Below are 24808 nucleotides of genomic sequence, written 5' to 3' on the forward strand. Positions count from 1 at the left end.
ATCCCTCAACCAACATCACTAAAACAAATTATCTGGTCAATACCACATTGCTGTTTGTGGGACCTTGCTGTGTGCAAATTGGCTGCTGCGTCTCCTACATTACAACAGTGGTTGTAAAGCGCTTTGGGATGTCTTGAGGTTGTGAAAGGTGCTATATAATTGCAATTCTTTTGTATGAAGTACAGCGCCTCAAAGGCCTGGGTTCAGTTTTACATTTAAATAGCATAGCGAGTAAACTATTTTCTTTTGAAGACATTATTAATGCCTGATTATTATCATGGTTTGATACAACAATTAAAGCTGAATTGTGGTTCTGGCTTTAATAAAGGTAATGCTGCAACTCTGGTTAAACCGCACCTTTTTTTTTTATTCGTTCACGGGATGTGGGCGTCGCTGGCAAGGCCGGCATTTATTGCCCATCCCTAATTGCCCTTGAGAAGGTGGTGGTGAGCCGCCTTCTTGAGCAAGATTTTACAACTGAGTGGCTTGCTAGGCCATTTCAGAGGGCAATTAAGAATCAACCACATTGCTGTGGGTCTGGAGTCACATATCGGCCAGACCGGGTAAGGGCGGCAGGCTTCCTTCCCTAAAGGACATTAGTGAACCAGATGGGTTTTTACGACAATCCGGTAGTTTCATGGCCATCATTACTGATACTAGTATTTTTAATTCCAGATTTTTATTTAATTAATTGAATTTAAATTCGCCAGCTGCCGTGGCAGGATTTGAACTCATGACTCTGGATTTTAGTCCAGGCCTCTGGATTACTAGCCCAGTAACATAACCACTATGCTACCGTACCCTGGAGTACTGTGAGCAGTTCTGGGCACCGCACCTTCGGAAGGACATATTGGCCTCGGAGGGAGTGCAGCGTAGGTTTACTAGAATGATACCCGGACTTCAAGGGTTAAGTTACGAGGAGATATTACACAAATTGGGGTTGTATTCTCTAGCGTTTAGAAGGTTAAGGGGTGATCTGATCGAAGTTTATAAGATATTAAGGGGAACAGATAGGGTGGATAGAGAGAAACTATTTCCGCTGGTTGGGGATTTTGGGAGTAGGGGGCACAGTCTAAAAATTAGAGCCAGGCCTTTCAGGAGTGAGATTAGAAAACATTTCTACACACAAAGGGTGGTAGAAGTTTGGAACTCTATTCCACAAACGGCAATTGACACTAGCTCAATTGCTCAATTTAAATCTGAGATAGATAGCTTTTTGGCAACCAAATGTATTAAGGGATATGGGCCAAAGGCAGGTATATGGAGTTTGATCACAGATCACCCATGATCTTATCAAATGGTGGAGCAGGCTCGAGGGGCTGAATGGCCTACTCCTGTTCCTATATTCCTATGTTCCTAGGCTGTTTCTATAAACCGTCTGAAGTTCCTTAGGAATTGGAGTGAGAGTGCGTTATTTTGTGATGTTGTAAATAGAAGTCATTTGATGAATTGATTTACTTTGAATATTTCTGTAAGGAATCTTATAACACCAGGTTATAGTCCAACAGTTTTATTTGAAAATCACAAGCTTTCGGAGGCGTTCTCCTTCGTCAGGTGAGTGTGAGATTCCATGGAAGGTTCCATATGCGGTACCTTCCATGGAATCCCACACTCACCTGACGAAGGAGAAAGCCTCCGAAAGCTTGTGATTTTCAAATAAAACTGTTATATAACCTGGTGTTGTAAGATTCCTTACATTTGTCCACCCCAGTCCATCACCGGCATCTCCACATCTTGAATATTTCTGAAAGTGATCATTTCCTTCGATTGGATCTTATTTGGAAATGTTTGCTGATGCGCTATTTCTCTCCATTCAGAGTGAATCCGGGTGTGGGAGCAGCACCAACCTGCGCCACCTGCCATTTAGAATCGGGATTGCCCTTTGACTGAGGCCTCTAGGAGGGCAGTACAAGCTCATGTGCACACGCAATCCCACAAGCTCAAGCCAGGCGTCTTCGCTTTGAAAAGGCACACTTGCTGCTGAGACTGACAGTGACCCGCTCATTCATTTCAAATAAAACAGACTTTTCATTACCCAATTGGATGATTTTCAACTGTTAAACAGCCTCCCCCACAACCTCTAATATTTTTATAACTAATAAATGAAAGCGTTCAAAAAAAATTACAACTTTTTTAATACCAGTGTGATTTTTGCTCGCAGCAGTGTCCTGAGATTAATCTTTAATTCCTGGAGACTCTAGGACAATCCTGGAGGGTTGGCAACCATATGTCCCATATCGTATGTCCCAATAAGTATGGTTACAAACTTCCATAAAGAAACAACAGCGTTTCTCAGTTATATTTATTCCCAGCTCTGTATAAACTGGATGTAGAGGCATAAACATAGTACATTTCTACCATTTTCAACAAAAATATAACCATTATGTACAATTATTGTATTAAAAATACAAAAGGGATACAGACTCCACCAATTGTCTTTCTAAAAGACATACAGGTACAAGTAGTATCAAAAGTATGAGGAAATCACCAGTTAATCATACATTTTGCACTTAACATCACAGATTTGTTGAAATGAGATTAGCAGTTCTATGTACTACAATTACGGTTAGGTTTATATTATTTGTGCAACTCTTCAATATAACTATGATTTATTTTTGTCTGCCTATATGCACACAATGTCCATTGACTGTATACTTAAACTGGCAAATTATGCATAATACAGTTAAATTACTAATGCATAACTGACAGACATGAAGTATTTGCAAATATGAAGGAGGGCCTGAACTATGATTATTTTACGACAGTTAAATAAAGCACTGATGTTTTAAATACAGTGAAAACACTGCAGTCTTCAATTGAAACTAAGTTTATCTACTGATCAATATGATCAGCTGAGCTCAATGGAAAACAAAAATACGAAAAACAAAAACCTTGAGTAGCAGTTCCTCACATTTGAGTACTACTCAGATTGGCAGCCTTCACTACTGGGAGTCTGCAGAATGGCAACAAAACTACTGTTGCCAGTTCAGTAATTTGAAGGTTTAAATAGCAGCAGAGGGTGGTTTGCTTTGAAGTTTCAGCCTTCATTATAGACATGCAGTAATATTCCAACTAGCATGAAATAGGTTAATTTCCTTGTACATACTGCAGATTACAAAGGCTGGAACATGTAATGAAGTATTTAAAAAAGAAATTAAGGCTTTTTTTAAAAGAAGCCTTGGTGGCTCTATTGTCAAGTAGAAGAGCATTATAATTTTTGACAAAAGGGAAGAACTAGTCAGCATGATTGTGGGATACAGAGCGCCATCCACTGCAATGCCATCCAGTTCAATTATTTAAAATACTAATTCATAAATCCTAAAATCAAAAAATATAAGTTATAAGTGTAAAATAATACTGTAATTGTGGAGACGTAGCATTTGTTGTTCTCTAAAGCAGTATTTAATCAAAAAGTCCACATAAATTAAAAATCTGTCTTGAGCTCTGTGCCTAAAAGTAAAGTGAATATATCATGTTCCATAATTAGCTGAAATACAAAAACATTAGCATGATTTGTTTGTTGTTAAAATCTTCACTATTTTGTTTAAATGACTGTGTGCCAGAATGGCCAAAAAACCCAGCAAAAGAATTTTAAAACTTCTAGGTTGATTAAAAGGATGCACCAAGAGTAGCTCCACGGGGAACATAGCAAAACGCAAATTCTGAGCACAGTTCATGGTGGGTAGTAACGGGTATAGTTTGTAGAGTGAGCACTGTGCATTTAAAGCGACACAGTTCCAAAGTGCCAGGACATTTTCTTCACAGTATTCCACATGCGGGGTAAAAGCCCCATGCTGCTTTAAGGCAGGGAAGGAGGCAAGTGGCATCAGGAATTTCATTCAAGAGAGTTCCAAGGCTCCTACATCTGGATGATCGGTTGTGCTGTCCAAAATGTAGCTTGCAGTATCATGAAGCAACAAAAACAAAAAAAAGCAGGAAGTGAACCCTGGTCAGACTGCAGAAACTTGCTCATCTTCTGTTAGGGAAAAATTAAATAAAAACCCATCAAATTGAACTTCTCATTAATAAAATTAGAAAGTATACACATCAGTAATAGTAAAAACCTGAAAAAGAGCCTGGTTCCAAAGTAGACTGGCACATCAATACACTGTCAGACAGTACTAGTCAGCAGGTTTGCCCCCATGATTTCCAATGACACATAAGTTTCCAATCTCACTCTATGCCTTCTGGGGTAGGGGAGAGTAGGAAAAAGAAGTGGCCATTCATAAAGGCCTGATTCTCTTAAGTAGTATCTAGCTAGGATTGTGGTAAATATTATTTCAAAAACAAAATAATCTAGAAATTAATCTAACAACTGCAATGGGCACATAATACTAGAATCTAACAGAAAAAACAACTTGAAGTAAACATTTGTGTTTTAGAAGTTAAGCCTACCACATTGCATTGACCAATATTTCTGACAGCATTAACAGATTTTGGTCAATACTGAACTGGAATACTGTTCTTAAAGGATAACATGGAGAGTTTCATTACCTATCTTGTAAGTTCTTCCTTCTTTGAATGGAAGCATTCTTCACATACCACAAGTATAAGCCCAAGCAACCAATGGGGACAATTGGGAGACCAATAGTCTTCCTCCCCACCCCACCAATTAAACCAGAGAAACACAGCAAAAGTAGTAATCTATAGTACCAAAGACTGCAGCAAAAGTCATTAAAAAACCTGTAAGAACCGAGTAACGAGGTGCTCCTTTGAAGTATTTAAATGTGATTGGCTGAAAAATAAGTTTTAAGTAGGTGCTGAAGCCTTGATGAGACTGGAACCACAGAGATGCACTTAAGTTAACACTCTGAATGCCAACACAAGGCTCAAGAGAAGCACGTTGAAAAGCTGGGATGTGCTATAACCAGAATGACCTCAAGTTTCTACCTATGCTTCCTCTAATCTTTTAGCAGTCCCTCCATTTCTTCACCTTACCAACAAAGGGCCAGTATTAATCGCCGGGAATTTCCTTGGAGCTTCTTTTATTCCACCACTGTAACTTTGGCAGAAACCTCATTTACACGGGGGTATACGGCAAACTTCCGCTAAAATTACGGCAGCGGAGTGGGAGAAGCTCAGAGAAAATTTCCGTGAATGCCACTCTCCTGGTTCTCTAGTGCTGTAGAATCACTCCACAGCCATTAAGTCACCCGTAACTGGCTCCTCAGCAAAAGCTTGAGACATATAATGCAGAGTTCTAATCATATTTCAAAGACCGACACAAGATATTTCAGCAAAGTCCACATGAGACTGAAAATGCCCGCTGCATTTGGAACACCATTTGGAATCTGAAGGCAGCATCCTGATGGATACTGAAAACAATCATAACAAAAGGAGTATTTTATGAATCGGAGTGGTTCAGGTGGAGAGTGCTTATGCTTTGATGACAGGGGGAAAAAAATTCCTAGAAGGAACACTCATTCTGTGTAAGAAAGGAAAATAATGCAAACATTACTTTGAGGTAGTTTTAAAGGAGTGTTGATTTTGCAATGCTTCCCATTGTTTACCTGGGCTTACCCTAGTAGTATGTGGAGGATAAACTCGGACTGATTATTTTCTATACAATTATATGGCAGTAATAAACTTATATGATAATGGCAGCATTGAGTACAAACCCAGAATTCAGCATGTACTATAACATCAGAGCCAAAACATGGTGTTAATATATTGGTAGAACAGATTTTATGTCGCAGTGAAGAGAAATACCAGGCCAAAATTAATTTTAACATTTATATTTGCAAAATATTGTTGCTGATTGAAACAAAATATCACCCAACCATCTGACATCAATATTTCAATCCAAGACTTGCTTTTAAAAGAAAACTCGTATCAGTGTATTTTTCCCTTCATGTTTTTTGGTGAATTGTTTTGCTTAAGGTGAGGGATGTTAGTACTAAGAAACAGAACACTTAGCTACTCAGCACCAGTATCAAGCACTCTCAAATTAGAACCATATAAGTTGACAGCACAGAAGGAGGCTATTCAGCTGATCATATCTCTGGTTGCTCTTTGTTAGAGTAATCCACAACAACCCTTCAGTGTTTTTACATGGAGTGTATACTTCCATTCTTTGTTTTTCCTTCCAAAATATAATAATTTTATCCAATTAAATTGCATCTGCCACCGCTTACCCATTCGACTAACCTGTCTATGCCCTGCAATTTCCCCATAGTTCTGTATCTTCCTCTGCTTCAAATATTTATCCAATTTTCTATTAAAAGATGCAATGGTCTCTGACTCAGCCACTCCCTGTGGTAAAGCATTCCATGCTCCAACAACCATCTGTGCAAAGAATTTTTTCCTAACCTCTCCCAGTGACAATTTTAAATTGATGACCCCTCTGCCTCTTGCTCCGGTGGAAATAGTCCTACATCTCAAGTGTCTCCTTATAACTAGTGTTTCAATCCCTGGCCTCCATCTTGGTCAAGCTAAACCGTTTGCGCCCTACAGCTTTAACGTCCTTTCTATAATGGGGTACCCAAAACAGCACACAATATTCTAACTGTGGCCTAACCAATGTTTTGTACAAATTTATCATTACTTCTTTTCTCTCATACTCTATATCCCTATTAATAAAACTCAAAACGCTGTTGGTCTCATTTTATGGCTTTATCTACCTGAACTTGCACTTTCAGAGAAAGTCTCTCCGTTCATGCACACCTTTCAGTGTTTTACATGGAGTGTATACTTCCATTGTTTGTTTTTCCTCCCAAAATATAATACTTCACTCTTATCCAATTAAACTGCACCTGCCACCGCCTACCCATTCGGCTAACCCGTCCATGCCTTCCTGAAGTCTAAGAGAGACCTCAGAGTTTGTGAAATCCTGTACTTTTGTGTTAGCAGCATAATTTGAGATTGTGTTCCTTATTCCAAGTCCAAATCATGTATGTGTACATTAAGAACAAAGTGGACCTGGCATTGACCCCTGGGGTAACCACTTCCAACCCTTTTCCAATCTGCGCAACACTCAGTTACCTTAACTCTTTGGTTCCTGTCTGTCAACCAACTCTCTTATCGCTACTGCTACATTTCCTCTTACACCATGCTTTTGAATTTTTCTAACAAGCCTCTTATTAGACCTCTTACTGAGCATCCTATGAAAATCAAGATACACCATGGGGCCGAAATTCTAAAGCCCTTCCTGCAACTCCAATGGGAATGTAGAGGAATAGCCTTGCACAGGAGTTTCTACTCAGCCTTGTGGGGTAGAGCCTCCACTGCCTCAAACAAAGCCACCAGCATATGATACGGCAGCAACTCCCAGGTCAGAAGTTTGTGCACTCCTGGCATGGTGGAAGAGTGGCAGGTTGGTATACAAAGTGTACACCAGGCGTATCAGCGCGTCTTCTGGTGCATGAGAGGTCCATCTTGGGGCTCCAGGTCTGAGGCATAGCCTGGACACCCAAAGAACAAAAATACAGTAAAGGTAAATTTTGGCTCCCATAGAAAAGCATTCCCCCTCCGAAACCAGTACACTCCACAGCGCCTTGGGCAAGACGGGCAGCCGAGATATGCCCCAAATAGCGCAGGCACGCCCTCAACTTCTTTTGAATTAACGGACCTCCCTCCGAGCCCGTGAATTTTAGAGGTGACAAGTGGGCACATCCAGCAAGTAATTCGGCCTTTCGGATCTACAAGTTTTAGGCCCTGTTATCTTGCATTCTCTTTATCTATCCAGTCATTTCTTCAAAAAAACTTTATTAAATTTGTCAAATACAACATTTCTCAAACCATTAAGAACAACATGGCTGAATGCAGAACACAATTCCCACTATTCTTCCCAAACTTGGGTCCTCAGCACCACCCTCAGAAGAGCACGCACCACTACAGCAGTGCAACATCCAATTCCCACCCCACTATCCTGTGATCTGTCTAAGAGAGACTGCCAACTTATAAAGAAAGCACTCGCATTTACATAGTACTTTATCAGGCAAATGCAGCAGCCAATTAGCACACAAACCTCCCATGAACAGCAAGTGAAATGAATGCCCAGTTGGTAGCAATAGTTGAGGGAGGAAAGTTGGCCAGGGCACCAAGAGAATCCTGCTCTTCTTCAAATAGTGCCCTGGGAGCTTGCAATCCACCTGAACAGACAGTTTCATCCAAAAGGCAGCAACTCTGACATTCCCTCAGTACTGCACTGAAGTGTCAGTGTAGATTCCGTGCTCATGTCTTGTAATGGGGCGTGAACCCAAAACCATCTGACTCAGAGACAGAAGTGCTACTAAATAATACCACTTTTGCACTCTATGCCAATGTCCATCAGGTACTAGGTTAAGACTACCCAAACTCATTTTATATAGACCTCCATGGTTAGCAAGGAAAGAGATTTTTAATTTTAATAATCTAGGCTGGATTTGAAGCCTAGAAACGAGCAATCATTTTGTTAACCAACTGCACAACAGTCCCTTACCATCATTCAGAGATTTCTGATTTGTGTCTGTGCAGGCCCGGTACAAGTGGCAGACATAAGTTTTACATTCCTCCTAGATGTAAAAATTATCTTTAATAACCAGTTTAAGTACGACATAGTAACAAAGCCGAAGAAAACTTATAAATAGAAGCATACAATTCTGAATGGCCCACAAAAAATGGTCATAAGGCATTAAGGAATCGCCATTGATCAGAGATGCAATGTCTATGGGTGAGTACTTAACAGTTACTTAACCAGAGCTCCTCTCTGACCCCATATTTTTACAGTTTTAGTTTTTAACAATCTTCATTTAAAGGATTCCTCTGTTAAATGCTGTAAAACATCCATTTCATGAAAGCAGTTTGTGGCTGGCACTTTGCGGTTACCTCTCCATTATATTCTCCGCACAGAATGGAGATATTTCTTTAGAAGTCTCAGAGATTCATTGGATGCAAATTTTTAAGCTTTTTCCCCCAAGTCACTGCCAAATATTGCCTGCTATTGCTAAACCTACATAGATGATTTTAAGTAAATATTGAGAGCTGGGTCTTTATGAACAAAGTATCTTTTTGTATTCAGCAGTTCTAGTTTCAGATATATTTAGTGCAATACAGTATGTGCTATCATTTTTACAATTCTTTTCTTAAGTTCAGAATGTACCTTCTACTTTCTCTGACCAATACTTTTAGATCTATAATCTATACCTTATTAAAAATCATAAGTCTGCATGAACTTCCTGTCTGCACTACACTTCCTGTTGTCATATTTGTCACATGTTTTGTGTCACATTTCCCCATTATAAATTCCTATGTTGGCATTAATAATGTGTTTGTCTATGCGAACCCATCACTGATTTATAATGAAAATATAAAAGTAAGGACAGAATAAGGACTCGCTCAAACAGGCCCTGCCGTTTCTTTTCTTTGCACACTTATACATGAAGTTTATTTCAACTTCATTTATTTAAAGAACCTAGGCCTGGAGGACTGGAAAACACTGTTCGCTGATTGGTGGATTTTGACTAATCAAGTAACATAATCGAGAGTCCTTCTGGGAACTTCAGAAGGCTGAAATTCCAAGTTTTCAAGCTTTGGATGAGGATGGAAAAAGCCTGCACTGCACCACTAGGTAGATGTTAAAGCATTGAGACATCGGGGGAGAAATTGGTCTTGGTTGCACCAGTTTTCAGGACAGAAAATGGGGGCAAACAGGACCAATTTCAAGTTGGCCTCAGACGATATTCAAGCGTTGTGGTTTAAGCCTGTTGCATATGTTAATGAGGGACCTAATGCTTGTTGAGGACCCCTACCCATTGGGCCTGCTGCGCTCAGGGCTTCCTGTGTTTGCTGCGGCCAAACCAGTAGGTCATTTTTTCCCCCCATTTTATCTTCATATGGAGCCAGGAGGAGCAGGAGAGCTCCTCACGGCTCCACGGCACTCCTGAGAGCCACTGCCGGCCCGCACTAGCCCACTCCCTCTCCCACGACCTACCTGAAGGCTGCTAATAGCGAGGCAGCTGGCCCAAATTGGTCCCACCCTGACTGGCGAGTTGCTTCTGAAGATGTGACAGGCACTTGCAGCATTTATTAAAATGAGGCCGAAGTCCAATTTTGGGTGAGCTTTGGGCCTCCAACTTCTTGCGCGCATTCCGTGCATGCTGCCTATTTCAGGTCCACAAATGGGTCTAGGCCATTTCTAACCCTGCAATATCACATGCCCACTCTACTCATCCTTCTAGCCAAGCCATTTTACTCCAAATTTTAGCTCCAACCAGCCGCAGTCTCACCATTGCTACTTCCCACTCCCCTCCCAAGGCGTAATCTGCACCTGTCACTGACCCCATGCTTCCACTTCCTGCCATCGGCCCAACGACCACTCATCCCCATCTCCCCAATAGGACAGATAGCTCCTCTGCTCTCCTCCTTGGCTCCATTACAGGCTCCACAGATGATTTTCTCCAATAGTATATTTTGTGTACAGTTTCATTGATGAAACGTCCCAATTACTCAAACTCACCTCCTGAAACTCTAGAGTCTCCCAGCCACTCTTTCTCCCTGACTTAATGGCAAGAACTTACTGACACCTTGATTGCCCTTCTCTTCAGTATCAAATGCAGCTCAGACGTCTTTCATTCATTTTGGTGGCTCGCATCGACCACGTCCTCCTCAGACATCAGAGTCCATTCATAGGATCCTGCAATTCTCACCCAAAGTATCCCCAATATAATAACTTTCTTATTAGTATAAATGTAAACTGCATCTCATGGTTGGCCAGGGCATATACCCTCAAAGCTCTATAGAATCATAGAAGAATCATAGAAGTTACAACATGGAAACAGGCCCTTCGGCCCAACATGTCCATGTCGCCCAGTTTATACCACTAAGCTAGTCCCAATTGCCTGCACTTGGCCCATATATGTCCATTGGCCATTCACTTTACCAAGAATCAGACCAAACTCCAGTAAGTCAATAGCCTTTGGGAGTGGATGGAGGTCTTGTAAAATGTGTATATGGTGGGGGGGGGTCCTCAGAATGTTTGTGTAGGAGGGGTCTTGAATTTTTGTGTGTATGTGGGTCTTGTTTTTTTTTGTCTGTAAGGGGTTCTGACAATTATTTAAATATGGTGTTTGCATTTCTGAGTAATCGTAGGTGGCCCACTTACTGATTTTGACACATATATACGACCTCCAAAAGGTCGAATATCCTGGCCTAAGCTATGGTCCAATAGGATGTTTATTCTTCTGCCTACCTAAATCAAGGAAATCACATAAGGACACATGGGGCCCGATATTAGGAGGGCGGCGGGTTCGCAGCAGGTGGTCTACTGGGCTTTGCTTCCGGGTTTCGCACTGGAAAGCTGCGCAGCGGGCGGACTGCGCATGCGCAGCATAGGCTGTCAGCTGGAGGAGCCCTATTTAAAGGGGCAGTCCTCCACTGACTGATGCTGCAGAAAATAGGAAAAATTACAGCATGGAGCAGCCCAGAGGGAAGGCTGCTCCCAGGTTCAATGAAGTCTCACTCCAGGTCCTATTGGATGGGGGGAGGGGGAGGGGGAGAACAGAGATCTTCTCCCTGGCGGGCGGGAGGAAGTGGTCTGCCTCTGCCACAAGGCCGGGCTCGAGGTGGCAGAGGAGGTCACCTGCACCACCAACATATTGCGCACCTGCATACAGTGCAGGAGGCGCTTCATTCACCTAAGTAGGTCAGCCGAAGTGTGTACTTACTCATTCCCCTACACTCCGTCTGCCACATCACCGCCCCTACCCAACATCTCCTTCTGCACTGCCAACACTACTCTGTCACATCACCCCTCACACCCACTCAAAGCTCATCCTCATCTTACCTGCACTTACTCACCTCGCCACTACTCATCCCACCACTACCACTCAACCCAATCCTCATACAATCTCATGGCTCTATCTCATACTCACCCTCTCATGCATCTCTTTCACGGTCAGCCTCACTCAACCTGCCACTACCTGTGCTGCAGCCACAGCGCATGCATCACATATGTGCAGTAGGCAGCGTAAGGCAAACGTGTCGTAAGCATGAAGGGGATGCACAAGGGTGTTTGAGGGTTTGTCATGGTTTTTACTTATATTTAATTTCTGATCAACTCACATAACATATTATATTATCACCACTACTACCACGTCTTTGAGAATCTTGTCTGGTTTGTGCAATAATGCCCTTTCCTGAGGGCATTATTGCACAACTGATGCCACTCATTGTGTCACTGCAGAGTGGGTGTAGGTGTATTTGCAGGGCTCTTCTGTGCAGACGACTGAGAGACGTCGGCAATGTCCCTGGTGGCACCCTGGAAGGATGCGGAGGAGAAGTTGCTGAGGGTAGTGGTGACTTTGACAGCGACAGGTAAGAAGATGGTGCTCGGGCCAGCCGGGAGCAGCTCGGCATGAAGGAGGCTGCAGATGTCTACGACTACATGTCGAGTGACTCTGAGCCTCCGTGTGCACTGCTGTTCAGAGAGGTCCAGGAAGCTGAGCCTCGGTCTGTAGACCCTGTGGCGAGTTAGTGCCTTCTGCGATGCATCTCTGCGGTTGCCCTCCCTCCTGCTGTGCAGGTGGATGTGTCACAGCACTGTGTTGTGGAGCTCCACGTGTCAGAGATGGACGGCGTGGCCGGCGAGGCTGGTGATACTGTTCATCCTCCGAGGAGGTCATGACTGCAGCTACGGCGGCCCCCATCCGGAAGATGTACATTTGAGGGGGTCCGCCAGGTAGGTAAATGTGTCTGGACACTGGGGTAAGTGTGCAAGTTGGTGAATTTTATTGTTAGGAGGAGGGTGGTGGAGGCCAAACTTTGTCGAAAGTGACAGAGTGGCCTCCTGCAATGAGTGAGGGTCTCCCCCCGACCTGTCAAATAGACCTTTGCAGCTACCACAGGCTGATGGCTGCAACATGTCCATTTCAACTGGGAGTGTTTCCCCCAGTACGGGAAACAGTCCCAGTTGATCTGAAAATCCCACCCCTCCTAAAATATCAGGTCAATCAGGTCTGTAAACAACCTGAAGTACCTAGTTAATTACTTTAAGTGGCACCCCACCGGCTTTAATTGCCGGCGGGAGTCCCCACATGCGAGGGCTGTGCACGCATGTCAGCGCGTCACTGGGGAACCCGGAAGTGGGCGGGTTGGAGCTGGGCTCCGGACCCGCCCCGGGAATCCCCGATTTTCGCAGCCCCCCCGCCGCCACAAACGTACCTGCTCAGAGGTGCGAAAATCGAGCCCATGGTATATTCAGTAAAACGGAATTCAGTGATGACGGCTCTCTGTTTAACCCTGGATTCACTACATTTAAATAGACAGTGAGTAAAGACACACTCTGGATCATAGGGAGTATTGGCTCACTTATGAAAATCATCTGTGATGCTCAACCCAAGGAAAATATCTAGTCCAAGAACCCCAAAACATAACAGCATCATATACAAAAATCCAAGACCCTCACATAAGGGCAAGTTGATAAGGTGGTTAAGAAAGCATATGGGATACTTGGCTTTGCAAATAGGGGCACTGAATACAAAAACAAGGAAGTCATATGGAGTTAGGTCACACATCAGCCATGATTTCATTGAATGGTGGAACAGGCTCGAGGGGCTAAATGGCCTGCTCCTGTCCCTATGTTCATAAGTTATGCTAAACCTTTACACATCATTGGTTAGGCCTCAGGTGGAGTAGTGTGTACAATTCTGGGAACCACACTTTAGGAAGGATGTCAAAACCTTGGAGAGGGTACAGAGGAGGTTTACCAGGATGATACCAGGGATGAGGGACTTCAGTTAAATGGAGAGATTGGAATTGGACAGCTCTTTCAAAGAGCCAGCACAGGCACAATGGGCCAAATGGGCTCCTTCTAGAATAAAATCATAGAAAGATTACAGCACGGAAGGAGGCCATTCGGCCCATTGAATCTGCGCCAGCTCTATGCAAGAGCAATCCAGCTAGTCCCACTCCCCTGAAACACTCACTTCTGTGCTGTAAGATTCTATGAAACAAAAACTTCAATCCGATGTACACAAATACTCAAGCTGCCCTCTCTCTCCCACTGCCACCCCAACAAAACACACAAAATTCAACCGTTCTCTCAATCCCCAGAGAGTTCAAACATTTTGGAAGTTTCAGCCTCAGCTCTTTTAACTTCCTAGGCCTGGAGGACTATTAGAGACTAATTTCGGATTGGTGCAAAAAGTCTGTTCCCTGATTGGTAGATTTAGACCAATCGGGGGCAGCCTTTTCGAGTTCTTCAGGTCCAGAAAATTTAAAGGTCTGAGGCCAAGTAGAAATCAAAATCAGCATCGTGTGCAAAAAAAGGAACCAGCATGGGCTTCACAGGCTTACAGCATCAATGCATTGTGCCAAACAGGTAACTCCAAATACTGCTGAATTCTCAGCCTCAGATGCCTTGCTCTACAGGGAAGGAAATTGGTATACGAATCATCCTGGGCTTTTCATTCATTCTCCAGTGGCCATTTTTAGAGCTTCACGAATGAGGTCTGGAGCAGGTGTTCTGGCTGTTCTCATAGGAAGGGCAAAAACATTTTTTCTGTCTTGGTAAATAAATCAATCACTGATGTGGAGCAGCAACTATTAAGCCCAATAATAAAAAGTACACTTATCATACTTTGGTTGGATATATAGTTTATAGAAAGTTTGCAGAACATACAATATCGTACCACAGTGCTGTGAGCATACATTGTGTTGCATTCTCCCAATAGTTTTGGTTTTGCTATTAATTTTGTGCTGTTATTCATTTTCTTCTCATTATTTATGGATCTTTCATTTCCCATAAATTAGGAATTTTTCTTGTACCAATTTCACACCCTCTGTCATAACCTATCCAGTTTCTAACATTCCTGATATCTTTACTAACTTAACAGCTACATATCAAATTCAGCACAATTCTGTTAATTGAACTCCTCTTCAGCACACCACCTTTTATTTCATATTATACACAGCTGAGCAATTGCTAATATAATTTTGCACTACTTTAGGCAAAAGCTGCAGAATTAACTACATAACTGAACATAAAAAAGACTAAGTATTAATTCGGTGTGACTGTGCGTAGGCCTGGAGTTAATTTACTGGGATTCACCTAATAATTCTGCAATTACCATCTAATAGTGTAGCTTTATAGAGAGCATATTTCACACTTCAGTGTGTGTATATATATATATAAAAAACTTACGGAAGACTCTCTCTAGAAAGGGGACCACTGGCTGCAATTTGAGTGGATGTTAATTCACTGATATCAAGATGATCTGGACCTACACACATCGCACAGTGAAGGTTCATACAATATCCCTGGATTGTGGACAGTCTTCCTCCCTTAAAATCTATATGCCATCATCAAAGTATATCGCTTTGACACATATATGGTTAATGGCAGCTCAGTGACTATTAACAGAACCCAACACCAAATCTGTCCCAGAAATAGATGTATTAGACACATACGGCTCGATTTTACAACGGTGGCGGGTTGGCAGTAGGGGGTGAAGGTGCACGTGGCAAGCCCACACGAACAAAACTTACTGTTTGCGATCCGATCGCATGTTGATTGCTGATGATTAACGTCCTCTCCGGGTTTTGCACCCGGCAGCCAGCCTGATTGACAGGCTGGCTGCCGTCAGGAGCTGCAACGCGAGGGGGTGGGGGGGGGTGGGGGTGGGGGTGGCGGGGAAGAGAGAGAGAGAGAGAGAGAGAAAAAAAAAGAGAGCGAGACGTCATCCAAAGCTGGACTGAAAGATCGGGGGCGGGGGGGGGGGGGGAATGGAAGATCTGGCGCTGGACTGGAAGACCTGGGGCGGGGGAAAGATCGGGGAGAGTGAAGAGGGGGACATCGGGGGAAGATCGGGGGTGTGAAGAGGGGGACATTGGGAGGGTGAAGAGGGAGACATCGGACATCGGAGCAGAGTGCAAAGATAGGTTCATTTAGTGTTCTCACTTCCGTCTATGGTTTTTTATTTAATTTATTTAGTTTCTTGTTCCCTGATCTGGCCCTTCATGCTTGGTTTCACCAGGCATGAATCAGAAGCGGTGGGCAAGGCGCCCAAGTAAGTTAAAAATCTTTCTAAGTACTTAAAGCACTTTACCTGTGACCGATCAATGAGGTACATTTGGCTTTTTAACTGTCATGCCGGCGGGACTTCTGTTTATGGGTCGCCCGCACGCACACAGGTGGGTCCCTAGGAAACTCGGAAGTTGGCGGGTTGGAGGCGCTTCCGAACCCCGAACGGGATTTCCGTGATTTGCAGAGCCCCCCGCCCCCAACACACCCGCAATTGCCTCCTAAAATCACCCCCATAAAATCCACCTGAGAACCAATGAAAATGAAGGATCAGGCACAATGAGGGGTGTAGGTTTCAAGTGGGAACAAAATATATAAATAACATGAGGACTACCATCCTCATAGATAGCCACTAGATTGCCATAAAAGTCACTCAACAGTAAGATTTTTTTTAAAAGAAACCACTCATTCATTGCTTTCAAGTTCTTGTCAGTTATTGCCTACAAACCACAGAGGCAAGCATAACTTCCAAAATGCTGGGCTTGTGCACACCTGACAAAATAGTCCTACAATCTATGCATGCTTTCAATTGCTTTAAAATGGCATGTGTATCTGAATAACAAACTTAGGGTGTATCTGACTAAATTCCCAAATTGAAAATTTAGTCAGGGCTTAGTTCTAGTTACTTCAGCATTAATGGGTTAACGTGAGCCTCTGTACAACCAACCTTCAAGGTACTCATTTGAATTTTCACTTAAACTCAAGCATTGACGTAAATATACCATAACAAATTTGTTTTTAAAATATATCTCTTTTTGATGATTTTTGTGGTCATCGGGTAAAAACATTCTCACAGTCTGCGAGTAATACTGCCAATTCTAATGCTGAATTATTAACATTAGACTGTCAAGAAAGAGTGGGCCTAGGGACAGTTATAAAACATTTACGACTGACTTATTTTTCTCTTTAAAACTGAACGTTCCCTTATTAGTGATTTCATTGAGTCTTTAATTTGCTGAGTAAGAAGAAACGTTTGCCAATATTTCAGAAACAAAATTACAGGACATCGGTTGTCACAATCTTGTTTTTGGCAGCCCCCCATTTCCACATCCCTTCAATTCCTTGGCACTGGCTCACTATTTTATTTAATCTTCTGGTTCTGGTGATGCAGACTCACATTTTAAGATCCACATATTACATCCTATTATTTGGAAAAATCTTAGACACAATGAAGAATGGAGACACACAAAAAAAAGAGACTAAGGGACAAAAATGGCCATTCAAACCACCAAGTCCAATTCCTTTACACTCCATGCACAATTCATTGCATCACACATCTTATCCAATCTATTTAATCGCCCTAGGAAAGATTCTGCAGAGTTCCTTCCTATTCCCAAAAGGTTAATCAAACAATATTTCAAAATACTTATCTAATCTTATATCCCACATTAGACTACCAGTTTTGACAAGAACCCCGATGATCCATTGAACATTTGATCATCTCAGTCTGTACTTGAAACCCTTAATTCCACTCCTAACAAGATAATTATCCAGTTTTTTAAAATATTAACTGACATACTGATACAAATCAACAATTGTGTAGAGAAAAACTTCTGTCTCAAGTCTTATTGGAGGCTATTTTTGAAGTTTTGTAAAACTAAATTCAGTAAAGTTCATATACTTTCTTGACTTATTTGGCTTATTAAAAACCACATTACATTGTAGCTGCAATTATGGCATAGGAGAGGTTAAAAACAGTAAGGATCTTAGAGTTTAGCATATTTGTTAGTACTTAAGTGTTGACAGCTGATAGGATAAGGGTATTTTCTGGATACAGGGGACGGGGAGGGAAAGGAGTGTAGTGTGGCCTAGTTATATGCTTAAAAACCTGGAATACACCTCTTAATTTTTTTTTCAATGAAAAGATGCTCAGTTCTCTAAGTGCATTTAATCGTTTAAAACACACAATAGGTTTTGTGAATACTTACATCTATTCAGAACCAAACACACTTCAGATATGGCCTCGAAAGACAAATTCCATCACTCCAAGATGAATTTAAACTCAAGTTCCAGAAATGAAAGGAGAATTGGAACCTCTCAATTTCCCTACCATTAGATTATTCCATCCAATTATCCTTTTATCCTTCCTTTTGTAAAAGCAGTATTTCATGCCAGGTATGGTTTTAAGGGTAGTGGGAGCCCTCTTGTACCTCATCAAAATAGCCATTCCTAGTGTGAGCTGAACTATTCAACGAGGACCCCAATATTGTTAGAACCATAGAAGTTTACTGCACAGAAAGAGGACATTCGGCCCATTACATCTGTGTCAGTTCTTTTCTAGGGAAATCCAAAAATAATCCTAATGCCTCATGTTCGCCCTATTGCCCTGCATCCTCCTCTGCTTCAAATATTTATTCAATTTTTCCTTAAAAAATGTAGTGATCTCTGCCTCAAACATTCCAAACTCCAATAATCCTCCACATAAAGAAATGTTTCCTAACTATCTCCCCACTCTCTTAGTGACGATTGTAAATTGATGACCCTTTGTCACTGACTTCCCAAACAGAAGAAATAGTTCTCACTTGATATTTACACATGTAGACTTTGAGCAGGAATTTGGTAAAATTTTTTCCTCACTCTGGCCTGAGAATGTTAAGGTCAATCAACATATCTCCACTGCTGACCTGAGCTGAGACTGACTAAGTCAGCAAACCCACAAAGAGGGTGTGTGGCCCATCTAGTTCATCCTTCCATAGAAACCAACACAACTACCCCAGGATTCAAATCTGGAATCCCTGTAATCTGTATGGCTCATTGGGTAAATACACCATGTGAATGACATTGAACCATTGAGTGGGATACACGAAATACTTTAAACTGAGCAACAAAAAAATGTTATGCTGTAATGTTTACATATTAACTCCTTGCCTTAAGTACTTCAGGGGTTAAGCAACGAGTCAACTGCATTATTGTTAAAATGTCATTGTATCTAAGTTTCTGGGAGGTTTTCTTACCAATTTGTAAAGATATATAGTGGTCACATCATCATGGTCCTCTATATGAGTAACAGAAACACTAGTAATTTCTCCCCACTCCCCCCATCTAAATATTTTTACATTCCAGCCAGACAAGTAGATTATGAACTCATATATTTCTACAAATTATTTCAAACTACTTGTATCATATTTGGATGGTCTTTGTTCAATGGCATCCTCCCCACCCACATCACTCTTGGTCACCCTGGGCCATGTGTGTTGTCAAGTGGTTGGATGATTAATCTCTTCCCAAGCTTCTGTTAAAGCCTCTCAGGCCAATTTTATCTTCCCCTGTCAGGAACCAGATAGTCTCTGTTCAAAGCTTCTCCTCAGAAACACTGCTAAGATAAGCAACTTAACAGCATGGAGCCAATCTATTGTAGTCGCAACTTCATTTTTATTTCTGCCAGTGTTTTTTTTCCCTTTTTAATCGCCAATTAGATTTTTGCTTATTTCAATTATTATGTAATCTGAGTTTAATCTGTTTTTCCATATCTTTTGCACATCCTTTCATTCTTCTGACCTTAGCCTATTTTCCTACAATTTTGAATTCTATTATAATTTTATCTCTTTCTGTTTAAAAACCTGTAAGTTGTTTCTTATTCTAAAGAAATTCTATCATAAGACATAATAATCAGGTTTGTGAGTCTTCCCTTGTGAACTGCCAGGTAACTGTGATGAAAAATTAAATTTGAACTTACCTTTTATGTTATTTCTTCACCTTCCAGTGGTCATTCTACAGTATCAGGCCAGTTAGAACCAGAACCATTCATGTTCATCAATGGAGCACAAATAATGTGGGAGTAGGGGATAGTGAATTCAGCACTCCTTGGTTTCAGCAGCAGTAATTTCAGTGAAATTTACAAGTCCAGTCTATCGGGAAGCCAGTATCGTGCTGCTCCTCAAATACAATGCTCAAAATCATTATTATGAGTGCCAGAGACAGTCAAAACCATCCCAATTCATAGGACACTACTGGGAGATTAAATAAAATAAATATAATTTGAAGATAAGGCTATGTTTAACTCCACCAAGTATCTTGCATTTCATAAAGGAAGACCCAAATGATTTGGCTCAGCCATCCCAGTAGTACTTCAAGTTCAAATTTTTCTTTTGTTCTATTTAACACTTTGTTTCCTAAATTATATTCCTCTTTACCTTTTTGCTCTTTGCTTTCTGCTTTCCACTTCATGTTCTTTTTTAAATTTGTCATTTTTCTTTTTTTTTTCTGTTCCTGGCGACATGGGAGCAGAGGGGAGAAAGAGAAAGAGAGAGAGAGAGAGAGAGAGAAAGACATTACATACAAGGAGATTGAGGCTAACAAAGAAACAGCCCGACACCATACAACAAATAAAGCAAGGAGAGAAATAGGTAGAGAGGGAGATGACAGAAGAAAAAAAACATAGCAAAAATACTGCTAATTTCAGCATCATACATCAGAGATGGATTGTTAACATTGTAAATAATCCTGTATGAGGAGAATTTAAGATAAAGATTTCTAAATAAGTTGAGAAAGACAGAGTAAGTGAGGAAAGGCAGAGTAAGTGAGAGAGTGCACGAGATGATGAAGGGAAAAAAAACCAAGAATGTGGTTTTGTGCATTAAATGATAAAAGACAAAGATGCAATGTGCCAGAGTGCAAAAGGCATGTCAGTACACAAGGCAGAACAAACATGTAAGCATGCCAGAAAGATAGTAATAGAGCAGACCAGAGAAAAATGGTGGTCTAGGATGGCATAGCTGATGCTGGGATGTCAAAGGAAACAGAAGATACACATTGCAAAGCAGTCAGAGGTTTCTTGTTGGTTCTTACATTTCACAGGTCTACTAAAAGTACCACTCATTTGTTTTAATAGCTCTCTGTTCTGTGTCAGAATTTATTTATGTACAACTGGTCTCTTGAATGTAAATACTATCCCTATTTGTTTCAAGCTGAGAAGCATTGAAGAATAGATAGTCACTTACTGTTTCGATGTTTCTCAATTCCTTATTACCTCCCATTTACTTTAATATTGAAGGCTATTACATATATCTTTGCCTCAGTTAATGTGCACACTTTAGATTAGGGGGATGCAATGTTGTAGAAAAAAATGTATACTTCTATTTGTATAAAACATGGAAGTTACAGCAACTTTATTCATTCAGCAATACATAAATACAATGTTGCGCTCAAGGCTTAATTTTGATTTGTGAAAAGTGTGAACAAAGAAATCTCAAACAATTTCCATGATTCAAAATAGACATAAAAATAGGTTATAAAACCATGGGCCAGCTACAGAATTATTTGAAAAAAGCCAAAAAGACAAAAGATAAAATATTATAAAAACTAAAACTTGCTGTTTCACCACTTGTAGTACATCTTCAGAAATGCAAAAGATTGCTGAGGAAACATTTAAATAGCAACAAATGCAAGGCTTCTAAAGCACAACAGATACAATCGATACAATGAACCCCCTAAGCCGTTGCTTATGTAACTTCAATTACAAGCAACCAGGCATACAAAATATCCATTCTGTGGACAACTTGTAAGTTGTCCATAGAATGGATATCCAAATCTTTTCATATTGCTGTTTCAGCAGTCTTGGATTTTTTGCTAGTTAACAGCTTACCTCAGTAGTTTTTTTTTCACTACTTTATCATTTCTAAAAAAAAATTTTTTCTATTTTGCAATTTTACTTTGGCTATTTTTATTCCCCCTTTCCAAATCATTCTGTAACTAACTGTCGATGTTTCTTGAACAATAATCCCCACCGAGAAACCTTTAAGAATTAATTACCATGACCATTTGCCTCCCCTTTCCTTTCTCCCTTGTCTGAAGTATATAATAACTATAAAACAATTACATAGATTGCAAACATCCACAAAAATGCTTTAACCATACTGGCTGCAAATTGCCTCACACTACATATTATTTCATTGAGGTGACTTGGTCTTTCTGCCCCATTGATTTTTATTATCTTGGAAATTATTTGATAGTTAAATATTTGAAAAAAATGTAATGTACTCAAATCTCTTCAGTGTTATAAGTAGAGACACTGGGTTCCCCCAATGGTTCAGTGGGTAAATAAACCAGGCATAGGAATTTTGTAGGAAGAAAAGACCATTACTTCCAATAAGCCGACCCTTTTTTGATTGATCTTAACCCCACCTACCTCCCTTTTCATCAAATCACAGAATCCCTTCTGTCTCCAGAAACAAGGTGCCTCTTGACCCATTTATAACATCTGCTTGAATGGTATTTCCCGGTAATTTGTTCCAGAAGTTTACTACCATTTCAAGTTTTACCGAACTACTTAATCTAATGTTGTTATTTTAAATTTGTGTCTCCTGGTATTTGAACTGTTAATTGTAATGAACAATTTGGTTGGATCAACTTCGTTAATTCCCTATAATTAGATCATCTCAAGTGGAAAGAAAACAGTCCAATTTTATTAACTTTTCATATTTGGTCTGACAATAATTTTAAACAAGTTATCTCCCACCAAAGCTATGTTTGTGGCGATCTAAATTTCTTAAATCACACTATCTGTAGCGTTGTGGATGGCCCATTCTCTATTTCCATAAACTTAATATTACTCTAGTGTTCTGTGCTTTCGCTTATTCTCTTCATTCTTCATAGCACTGGGGCCCTCCTGCCATCAACCAATACTATTCATTCTTTTTCTGTTGATTCCACACCATATCCAGTACTCACAGCTTCAAGGCCCCTCTCAATGCAATGGGTGAATGACTGAAACTTGATGATCTTCATAGTCTTCCATAGGGCACTGAAAATCTGGCTTCTTTCAAGACAGTTTCTTCATATATTGCAAGAGTCTTACCAATAGCTATCATCTCATACCTTTGATGGCCCCATCTTTGGTCCCTCTTCATCTACTGACATTTTTGCCCTCATAATCTCCTCTGACCTCAATTAGAACTTTCACATCAGCTCCACTGCTAAAGCTGTTTATAAAAAGTGGGGGTGGTTCTTTTAAGAATATAAGAAATAGGCCATACGGCCCCTCAAGCCTGCTCCGCCATTCAACAAGATCATGGCTGATCTTCTACCTCAACTCCACCATAAAGACTATGAAGGGCAAAAGAGTAACTAGGGAGAGAGTAGGGCCTCTTAAGGATCAACGAGGTCATTTATGTGCGGAACCACAAGAGATGGGTGAGATCCTAAATGAATATTTCACATCGGTATTTACGGTTGAGAAAGGCATGGATGTTAGGGAACTTGGGGAAATAAATAGTGATGTCTTGAGGAGTGTACATATTACAGAGAGGGAGGTGCTGGAAGTCTTAACGCACATCAAGGTAGATAAATCTCCGGGACCTGATGAAATGTATCCCAGGACGTTATGGGAGGTTAGGGAGGAAATTGTGGGTCCCCTAGCAGAGATATTTGAATCATCGACAGCTACAGGTGAGGTGCCTGAAGATTGGAGGGTAGCAAATGTTGTGCCTTTGTTTAAGAAGGGCGGCAGGGAAAAGCCTGGGAACTACAGACCAGCGAGCCTGACATCTGTAGTGGGTAAGTTGTTGGAGGGTATTCTGAGAGACAGGATCTACAGGCATTTGGAGAGGCAGGGACTGATTAGGAACAGTCAGCATGGTTTTGTGAGTGGAAAATCATGTCTCACGAATTTGATTGAGTTTTTTGAAGGGGTAACCAAGAAGATAGATGAGGGCTGTGCAGTAGACGTGGTCTACATGGACTTTAGCAAAGCCTTTGACAAGGTACCGCATGGTAGGTTGTTACATAAGGTTAGATCTCACGGGATCCAAGGTGAGGTAGCCAATTGGATACAAAATTGGATTGACGACAGAAGACAGAGGGTGGTTGTAGAGGGTTGTTTTTCAAACTGGAGGCCTGTGACCAGCAGTGTGCCTCAGGGATCGGTGCTGGGTCCGCTGTTATTTGTTATTTATATTAATGATTTGGATGAGAATTTAGGAGGCATGGTTAGTAAGTTTGCAGATGACACCAAGATTGGTGGCATTGTGGACAGTGAAGAAGGTTATCTAGGATTGCAACGGGATCTTGATAAATTGGGCCAGTGGGCTGATGAATGGCAGATGGAGATTAATTTAGATAAATGAGGTGATGCATTTTGGTAGATCGAATCGGGCCAGGACCTACTCCGTTAATGGTAGGGCGTTGGAGAGAGTTACAGAACAAAGAGATCTAGGAGTACAGGTTCATAGCTCCTTGAAAGTTGAGTCACAGGTGGATAGGGTGGTGAAGGAGGCATTCGGCATGCTTGGTTTCATTGGTCAGAACATTGAATACAGGAGTTGGGATGTCTTGTTGAAGTTGTACAAGACATTAGTAAGGCCACACTTGGAATACTGTGTACAGTTCTGGTCACCCTATTATAGAAAGGATATTATTAAACTAGAAAGAGTGCAGAAAAGATTTACTAGGATGCTACCGGGACTTGATGGTTTGACTTATAGGGAGAGGTTGGATAGACTGAGACTTTTTTCCCTGGAGAGTAGGAGGTTTAGGGGTGATCTTATAGAAGTCTATAAAATAATGAGGGGCATAGATAAGGTATAGTCAAAATCTTTTCCCAAAGGTGGGGGAGTCTATAACGAGGGGGCATAGATTTAAGGTGAGAGGGGAGAGATACAAAAGGGTCCAGAGGGGCAATTTTTTCACTCAAAGGGTGGTGAGTGTCTGGAACGAGCTGCCAGAGGCAGTAGTAGAGGTGGGTACAATTTTGTCTTTTAAAAAGCATTTGGACAGTTACATGGGTAAGATGGGTATAGAGGGATATGGGCCAAGTGCAGGCAATTGGGACTAGCTTAGTGGTATAAACTGGGCGACATGGACATGTTGGGCCGA

At 41.3% G+C, this 24808-nt stretch overlaps 1 protein-coding gene across 5 annotated transcripts in view; it reads right to left on the reverse strand.

The window, feature by feature from the left end:
- Positions 1-2287: 2287 nt before the first annotated feature.
- The window catches only part of rapgef2b (Rap guanine nucleotide exchange factor 2b), a 565137-nt gene continuing 542616 nt past the window's right edge, over positions 2288-24808 (reverse strand). For 4 of the 5 annotated variants that reach the window (XM_067992588.1, XM_067992581.1, XM_067992606.1 and 1 more), the window contains 2 exons: positions 20131-20206; positions 2288-3976 (listed from right to left, as the gene is read on the reverse strand). In XM_067992588.1, coding sequence (XP_067848689.1) covers positions 3970-3976; positions 20131-20206 — 83 coding nt within the window. In that variant the 3' untranslated portion in view covers positions 2288-3969. The remainder of the gene's footprint in view (positions 3977-20130; positions 20207-24808) is intronic. The other variant, XM_067992598.1, reaches the window with a different exon arrangement.

This window comes from Heptranchias perlo, chromosome 1 (assembly GCF_035084215.1).
Source record: "Heptranchias perlo isolate sHepPer1 chromosome 1, sHepPer1.hap1, whole genome shotgun sequence".
NCBI lineage: Eukaryota > Metazoa > Chordata > Chondrichthyes > Hexanchiformes > Hexanchidae > Heptranchias > Heptranchias perlo.